Below are 9,136 nucleotides of genomic sequence, written 5' to 3' on the forward strand. Positions count from 1 at the left end.
AAAAAAAAAAAAAAAAAAAAAAAAAAAAAAAAGAAATTTTAAAAAAAGGTGATGGGTGATTGTCATGTGCAAGCTGATGTCCTTTCCCCCAGCAGGAGAGCAAAGCCTTCTTCCCTGTGTCCCCAGCACCAAAGGCAAGTATAATTTGTGTAAGAGATATATTCCAAGACTCCCCTGTGGGTGCCAGCAACCAAGGGTAGTACCAAACACTATATATACTATGTTTTTTCTATATCTACAAACCTATGATAAAGTTAAATTTATCTATTAGGCACAGTAAGATATTAACAACCATAACTAATAACAAAGCATAACTATAACAATAGACTGTCATAAAATTTATGGGAATGTGATCTCTCTGTCTCTCCCTTAAAATATCTTATTGTGCTGTCCTCACCCTTCTTTTTGTGATGATGTGGATGATGCCCACGTGATAAGATGAAGTGACGGGAACGACGTTGGCTTGTGACGTAGTGCTAGGCTCCTTCCTATTGGCCTTCTGACGGGGTCAGCAGAAGGAAAAGCCTCTGCTTCCAGACCACAGTTGACCACAGGGGAACTGAAACCACAGCAGGTCAAACTGTGGATCAAGGGGGTATAGCTGTCCTGCTGAGCAATTTTGCAAAGTGATTGTGCTCATTTGCATTCTCACCTGCAGGGTCTGAGGAGTTCTGGCTCTGCACATTCTCTCCAACACTGAATAAAATTAGTCTTTCAATTTTAGCCACCCTGACGTATGTAGATGCATTGTTGTTGTTGTTGTTGTTGTTGTTTTAATGGGTCTTAATGAGAACCGTGACCTATGTCTCAGGATTTTATTTTTTATCTTCTCTCTTTGGGGGAGTCACCTCTTGTGTGCTTTTGGCTTATTTTCAAGTTTATTTCATGCATCGTGTAGCTTGTATCTGACTTCATTTTGAGTTAGTCTTCCTATTGGGATCAATCACCAATGACCAATGAGTTAATCAACCATGCCTATATAATGAAACTTCCATAAAAATCCAAGAGGACTGAGTTCAGAGAGGTGCCAGGTTGGGGAACCCATGCAGGTGCGGGGAGATTGCCATGCCTGGAGAGAGCATGGAAGCTCCGTGCCTTCTCTCCATACCCGGCCCTGTGCATCTCTTCTATCTGGCTGTTCCTGAGGTATATCTTCTTATAATAAGCCAGTAATCCAGTAAGTAAAATGTTTCTCTGAGTTCTGTGAGCCACTCTAGCAAATGAATCAAATCTGAGGACGGGTCCCCGGGAACTTCTGATCTGTAGCTAGTTGGTCAGAAGTACAGGTAACAACCTGGATTTGCAACTGGCATCTGAAGGGGGTTATGGGGGTGGGAGGGAGGCTTGTAGGACCGAACCCTTAACCCATGGGATCTGATGCTATCTCCAGGTAGGCAGTGTCAGAATTGAATTGAATTGAATTCTTGGACACCTGCTGGTGTCTAAGAATTGCTTGTTGGTGGTGGTGGTGGTGGGAACTCCTCCCCACCTCTACATTTGGAATTGGTCTCAAAATACCAAAGTAGATAATTTACGTTCATTTTCTTGTAGCAAGGCTTCGAAACTGGTGTGTTCTACCCTTAGAGCACACATCCTTATAGCTACCTTTCAGGTGGTCAGTTGCCACCTGTGTGACTGGCCATATTGGACAGCATGGCTCTAGAACATAAATCTACAAGTGGAATTGCTGGGTCACGATTCAGCACTTCCTCAGTTTATTAGAAGATGCTATTTTCCCCTAAAGCACTTGAACGCTCAAACTCACAACCCCAAGTTCAAGAGTCTCATGCTCTACCCTGAGCCAGTCAGGCGCCCCTACTTCAATATAAAATTTTTTAAAGGAATTTATTTTTAAGTAATCTCCACATCCAATGTGGGACTCAAACTCACAACCCCAAAATCAAGAGTTGCATGTTCTACTGTCTGGGCCAGCCAGGCACCCCTTCAATATAAATTTTATAATGACATTATCAAGTTCCACAAAAATCATCAAGGGGATTGGGTGATATATTGCTCTGATTCTGCATATTAATTTAGATTCACTTGACATTTATACAATATTGTTTTAACCCCATTAACATGACATATTTTTCTATTTACTTACATCTTTAATGTCTATTAATACAGATTTTAAAATTCCTCCATTTAGGTGGTGTACATCATTATATTTTTGTTATATATATCTCTAAATAGATATATTCCAAGTATATTGATTTATGATGCTATTGTCTACGGCATCTTTTTTTTTTAAGATTTATTTATTTATTTGAGAGAGAGAGAGAGAGAGTGGGGAGGAGGGGCAGAGGGAGAGCAGGAGAGAGAATCCTCAAGCAGACTCCCTGCCAAACACCGAGTCCGACATGGGACTTGATCCCAGGACCCTGAGATCATGACCTGAGCCCAAATCAAGGCACCCAGGCACCCCCATGGCATCTTTTTTTAAAAAAAATTTTTAAAGATTTTATTCATTTATTAGAGAGAGAGTGAACGAGAGAGAGAGAAGGAGAGAGAGCACAGTAACGGGGGGGAGGGGGGAGAGGCAGAGGGAGAAGGAGAAGCAGACTCCCCACTGAGCAGGGAACTGGATGTGGTCTTGATCCCAGGACCCTGGGATCATGACCTGACTGGAAGGCAGAAACTTAACCAACTGAGCCACCAAGGTGCCCCCCATGACACCTTTTATAAAATCCTTTTTAAAAAAGTTACTGTGATATGGAAATGGAATTAATTTTTGTAATTTGATTTTGTCTCTAGTAACCTTGCTATCTCTCTTATTAAGCCCCAAAATGTATCTGCATATGCTTTTGGGTTTTTCTACATAAAGATGTCTTTTTTCTTTTCTTTTCCTTTCCTTGCTTTCCTTTCCTTTTCCTTTCTTTTCTTTTCAATTCTTATACCTTTTTCTTATTTTTATTGCCTTACTACACTGGGACTTCATGCTACTCCAAACAGTATGCAGTTTTCTGAAGACACCCTTTATCTTGTTGGGGAAGTTCTCTTTTATTCCCAGTTAGCTATGAGTTTTATCATGAAGGCGATTGAAATCACCCAATGCTTAATAATTTTTATCTCTTGAGATTTAATTGGTCAAGGGCCAATCATGAAAATAGAAGCCATGCTATGTGTTTCAGCAGAGGGAATTTAATATGAAGAATTTGTTATGCAGATGTTGGGAGGTGAATGGAGCCCTGCCTAGAAGTCTTGGACCACTTCAAGTACCCGGCTTGAGACTTTTTTTTGGTCTTTTTAAATATTTTTATTGAAATACATTAGACATATATCATTAGTTTTGAGTGTACAACACAATGATTCAATATTTGTATATATTAGAAAATGAGGGTGCCTGGGTGGCTCAGTTGGTTAAGCGACTGCCTTGGGCTCAGGTCATGATCCTGGAGTCCCAGGATCGAGTCCCACATCGGGCTCCCTGCTCGGCAGGGAGTCTGCTTCTCCCTCGGACCCTCCTCCCTCTCATGCTCTCTGTCTCTCATTCTCTCTCTCTCAAATAAATAAATAAAATCTTAAAAAAAAAAAAAGAAAATGATCACCACACTAAGTCTAGTCAACATCCATCACTATACATAGTTACACATTTTTTCTTGTGATGAGAACTTTTAAGATCTACTCTCTTAGCAACTTTCAAATACATGATACGGCATTGTTAATTATGGTTACCATGCTGTAAATTATATCCCCAGGACTTATTTTACAGCTGGGAGTTTGTACTTTTTTAAAAGTTTTTTTTATTTATATTTTTAGTAATCTCTACACCCAACATGGGACTTAAACTCATGACCCCAAGATCAAGAGTTGCATGTTCTTTTGACCTAGCCAGTCAGGCGCCCCAGAAGTTTGTACCTTTTGACCTCCTTCATCCATTCTGCCCGCCCCTGGCCTCTGGCAGCCAACAATGTGTTCTTTGTATCTGTAAGTTTGTTTTTGGTTTTTGTTTTTTAGATTTCACATATAGGTGAGATCATATGGTATTTGTCTTTCTCTGTCTGACTTATTTCACTTAGCACGCTGCCCTCGAGGTCCATATGTGTTGTCACAAATGGCAGGATTTCCTTTTTTTTTTTAAGATTTTATTTATTTATTTGACAGAGAGAGACACAGCGAGAGAGGGAACACAAGAAGGGGGAGTGGAAGAGGGAGAAGAAGGTTCCCCGCAGAGCAGGGAGCCTGATGTGGGGCTCGATCCCAGGACCCTGGGATCATGACCTGAGCCGAAGGCAGCTGCTTAACCGACTGAGCCACCCAAGTGCCCTGGATTTCCTTAATTTTTTTATGGCTGAAGAATACTCCATCATGTACATATAAACTCCATCTTCTTTATCCATTCATCTATGGATGGACACTTACGTTGTTTCCTATCTTGGCTATTGTCAATAATGCTGCAGTGAACGCACAGGTGCAGATATCTTTTTGACTTGGCGCTTTCATTTCCTTCAGATATATACCAGAAGTGGGATTGCTAGATCATATGGTAGTTCTATTTTTAATTTCTTGAGGAACCTCCATACTGTTTTTCAGAGTGGCTGCACTAATTACACTCCCACCAACAGTGCACAAAGTTTCTCTTTTTTTTTTCCACGTCCTTGCCAACACTTCTTGTTGTTTGTCTTTTTGATGATTCCAGCTTGAGATTTGTCAGACCACCAGGCGATGTGAGTTTATGCTGCACAACGTGGGAGACTTGTCTTCTTTAGTCCCTGCTTTGCTCAAGGCGATTTCCCCTGCAATTCATGAGGAGTGGGGAGTGGAGAGATGTTCACCTGGTTACCTCTTGTTACCTCTTGTTCACTCAGCAGAGACAGTCCTAGGTTCTGGGGAGCATGATATTTATACAAGCGTTGAGATCACTCCTTAGAAAAGAAATACCACATTTGGCATACGTATGAATTTTTTTAAATGAGAAAATGAAAAAATGCACCACCTCAAATTGCAAAAGGTAAAATGTGCAAAGTCAAAATATGAGACAACTCTCAAGAATTAGAGACTATTTTCATTAGTAGTATGGAATACCTCTCTGGCACACCTGCAGAACACATGTTGCCCACGTTTTTTGACTGATACTCTTTTTTTAAGTTTTTATTTATTTATTTAAATAATCTCTACACCCAGTGTGGGGCTCAAACTCACAATCCCCAGATCAAGAGTGGCATGCTCTTCTGACTGAGCCAGCCAGACACACGAAGAAATTGTCTTTCAATCCTACAGCTTGTTACAAGAATGTCTAAAATGTTTATGTCAAATGTCAAGTTTGGGGAAACCTTATCGAGTTTCTTTCCTAAGAGGGCAGTAGGATTACAGGGTCTTTTCATACATGCTTTGAGCCCCTGCCAGGACTTTTCAAAAAAGGGTCCCTTGAAGATGGAGCTTCATTAGTTTCAGGGTGGCAGATTTGCTTCTCTGCTGAAGCCAGACTTTTGGGGTCCCCGCCCAATGGGGCACCGGTCCCCCTTAACACGTGCTGTTTTCAGTGGACTTGTGCCATCGCTGTTCCACGAGACCTTCAGATTCATGAGGACAAACTTTCGAGGATGCCATGCTCCGAAAACCCCTCATAACAAAGGGGCTTTAACTTAGCTTTCCCTCTGCATTCCACCCTCCCTTGGATTTGGGTCTGGAAATTCCTTTCTTCCTTGCCGGAACTTGCATGGTTTTAAGAAAATTTTAAGTGATGCTTTTCCAGAATGTTCAGGGTTTTTCAGCTCGAGGGTGAGTCACACTGAATCTCCAGGACTAGTCCCCCCTTCTCTTTTTAAAAAATATTTCTTGGGCACCTGCGTGGCTCAGTCGGTTACGCATCTCCCTTCGGCTCAGGTCGTGATCCCGGGGTCCTGGGATCCAGCCCCGCATCAGGCTCCTTGCTCAGTGGGGAGCTTGCTTCTCCCTCTGCCTCCCGCTCTCCCTGCTTGTGCTCTCTCTCTCTTTCTTTCTGGCAAATAAATGAAATCTTTAAAAAATATGTATTTCTTATTACAAGACAGCAATCTTTTATTGAAGCTTTTTTTTGTCTAAAACTATGCACGAAGAGATTAATCTTTTGTTCATATTAACATAAGTCGAACATCACTATTCCAAACCAGTATTATTTACAAAAATGAGCCTTTCGTTACTTTCTTGCCAGGTTCACGAGGACTAAATCTTAAGCCGACTTCAACATAGCTTTTAGAATCTTCCTGCCATCCAATACCCAGCAACACTTCTAGGGTAGGGGACAGCCTTTTCATAGAGATAGCAACATTCATTGTTCACTGGGACCGTAGAACCGCAAGTGAACAACAATAAAATGAAATCATTCCAAACAATTCCCATTCGTCTTTCAAAAGCATGCTTCGTCTAAATCTCCCTTTCTATACAGACTGGGGGAGAGAGACCCCAGAGAGTATAGTTATGTTAATTAAATTCACCGCTTTAAACAGTGAACAAGACAGTTTAGTGTGTGTATGGGCGAGCTTGCCATGGACACCAGCAGATAATAAAGAAAACTTCAAACCCAGAATAACATGTACCCCGACAACTGGACGGCTCCAATCCATACTTTTAATCTGGATCACAGTGAAATTGTTTGCTTTCCAGTTAAAGATATTGCCAAAATCTTTCAAAGCAGATTTCTGCTTAGAAATTCAAATGAAAATGTTAAATAATAAAAAATGCTGGCTTATTATATAGTTTCTGACAGGCTCCAATATCCTGGGTGCCAGAAGGTAATTCTATCTCTGTTGCTAGTAAAAAGAGGAATCTTGTATACACTAAAAATGTGATATTACAAGATTCTAGTGTCACCTGTCAAAACACGAATATCTAAAAAAAAAAAGGAATATCTAGAATGCAAATTTCAGTAAGCACTCGAGATGAAGGGCAATCAGAATACAAAAGCAGGCAAAATCCACATAAATTAACTCCTACTAATCTGAGAAATCAATGTAATGTATATGTAAATTGAAAAACACTGTCTAGCTAGTCATTAGTTTCTAACTAAATTATGACAGGTCGTTTCAGCATATATGTTCTCTTCCTGTGATATTTGTTTGTTCTGGCAAGACTCCAAGAAGCACTGGCCCCTGAAAACAGCTCAGCAAAAGACAGCTCTGAGGCAATTGCTTCAGATTTGCCAGTCCCAAGTCTGCAGTCATCACTAAGTCCCAAGACTGCAGTCATCACTAACAGGACAAGCACCAGAATGTAGATGTTCTTGTGAGATTTTTTTTCTGCCAGTGAAGCAGCTTGCAGTAACTGACCAGTGACTTTGTCTGCATGCAACTTGGAACTTTCCTCATTGGCTTCTCTGCTGTCACTGGGTCACCTTGGTCATGGATCATCATGGCCAAATCTTTTTTTTTTTAACATTTTATTTGAGAGAGAGAGGGAGCATGAGCGGGGGGAGAGGCAGAGGGAGAAGCAGGCTCCCCGCTGAGCAGGGAGCCCGATGCAGGACTGGATCCCAGGACCCCGGGATCATGACCCGAGCCGAAGGCAGATGCTTAACCGACTGAGCCACCCAGGCGCCCCTATCATGGCCAAATCTTTAGACATCCGATGGACATCCAAAATATCAGCCTGCAGCTGCCAAATTCCCCTTCCTCACTCTTTAGTAAGTTCTGGATCCTGCTCTGTGATGGCCATCTCATCCTCCTGGCTCTGCATCTGGTTCCACTCCTCATGGCTGTGAAATGAGGGGAGCTGCTCTCTCTTTGCCTCTCCTCCACAGAGAGAGGAGATCCATCCCTCGCTCTGGCAATAAGCTCCTTTTCCTTTTCAGACACTCTTCCCTGCACAGCCTGGAAATCCTTTACAGCCCAGAGAGGTCATTCAGGAGGCCATCTTTCTGAAGTTCCAGTTTAGTGATTCATTTGTTTCCTTGGCATTTGTGGAATATTGCAACTGTTGCAGATTTTCCTCTGGTTGCTTGAGTCCCGCTTGCTTCCTAGTTGGCTCATCAGATTCTTTATCTGAGTAGCGGCTCGGCAGATCGGCTGGATGTTTCTGCCGTGCGTCTGGATGACTGTTGAAATCCTGGAGCCTGAGGCTCAGAGGGCTCCAGGTTTGGTACATGTCTAAGAGACTGTAGGACATGGTGAGGAGCTAAAACCCACTGGCCCTGCACAGCATTCCCTGAAGCAGCCCTGGGACTGGATGCACAGGCTGCTGGGGAACTGGGAAGAGAAAGGGCTGCGGGAAGGGGTTGAGGCTGCCTGCACACTCCGTTTCTCTTTTCCAGCTGCTCTGGCCCTCCGCTGACCTCACTCTTGATATAAACATCATTTGGAAGGCGATCACGTCCAGATTCACATCTGGACAAGCACCCCAGCCTCCAGGGGGCCTCGGTATTCTCACCTGCTGTGTCAGATACAGAGGCGAGCCAGGATAATTTCTCAGCCCCCACTTCACCTCCCATGGCCCGTGCTGACTAAGTTCCCCTTCTGTGGTGACCACAGCTCGGTGACACACGGCTTCCTGTTGGGGCTTCCTTGGCCTCACCCTCCATTCGGGCCATTTCCTTCCCTGACAGAGGGACCCGAACCCAGGCTCCTGCCCTGGCCGGTGCAGACATGGTGCCCCTGCTGCTGCTGCCCCTGCTGTGGGGGGGTAAGTGGGCCAAGGGAGGGGGGCTGGCTGGGCACAGGTGGGAGTGGGCTGGAGCCGCAGCTGAGCCTCCGTGTCCCCCCAGGGTCCCTGCAGGAGGATCCAGGGTTTGAGCTCCGAGTGCAGGAATTGGTGACGGTGCAGGAGGGTCTGTGTGTCCACGTGCCCTGCTCCTTCTCCTACCCCTGGAGCTCGTGGCCTTCCCGTGAGAAGCCCTACATGTACTGGTTCCGGAGTGGGGACAACCGTTATCCTGTGGCTACAAATGACCGAACGAAAATGGTGAAGATAGAGGCCCAGGGCCGATTCCACCTTATCGGGAACCCCTGGGACAACAACTGCTCCCTGAGAATCACAGAGGCCAGGAGGAGTGACCAGGGAGTCTACAAGTTCCGAATGGAGAGAGACTACGTGAGATATAGTTACAAAGATAAGAAGCTGACGGTGCAGGTGGCAGGTCCGGCAGGGGCCCCAGAAGAGGGCTCTGGGACGTGGAAACCCCCCTCATAGAACAGGAACCGGACACTGGAACATTCCTTGCTCC

At 44.0% G+C, this 9,136-nt stretch overlaps 1 protein-coding gene and 1 pseudogene across 1 annotated transcript; one reads left to right on the forward strand and one right to left on the reverse strand.

The window, feature by feature from the left end:
• Window positions 1-4,650: 4,650 nt before the first annotated feature.
• On the reverse strand, window positions 4,651-8,082 carry LOC116629347 (annotated as a pseudogene).
• A 426-nt stretch (window positions 8,083-8,508) lies between these two features.
• Window positions 8,509-9,102, forward strand: LOC116629348 (sialic acid-binding Ig-like lectin 14). The gene is made up of 2 exons (XM_032399649.1): window positions 8,509-8,595; window positions 8,678-9,102. Exons 1-2 carry the CDS (start codon window positions 8,559-8,561, stop codon window positions 9,100-9,102), a joined length of 462 nt encoding a protein of 153 aa, XP_032255540.1. The 5' UTR covers window positions 8,509-8,558.
• The last annotated feature ends 34 nt before the right edge of the window (window positions 9,103-9,136 follow it).

This window comes from Phoca vitulina, unplaced genomic scaffold, assembly GCF_004348235.1.
Source record: "Phoca vitulina isolate PV1807 unplaced genomic scaffold, GSC_HSeal_1.0 scaffold657, whole genome shotgun sequence".
In the NCBI taxonomy this organism is placed as follows: Eukaryota; Metazoa; Chordata; class Mammalia; order Carnivora; family Phocidae; genus Phoca; species Phoca vitulina.

Bases quoted from the DNA above. Each gene is read 5' to 3' on its own strand.
- LOC116629348 (XM_032399649.1), top strand. From the start codon at position 8,559: ATGGTGCCCCTGCTGCTGCTGCCCCTGCTGTGGGGGG. The intron at 8,596-8,677 runs GTAAGTGGGCCA...GTGTCCCCCCAG, and splicing joins GCTGCCCCTGCTGTGGGGGG to GGTCCCTGCAGGAGGATCCA.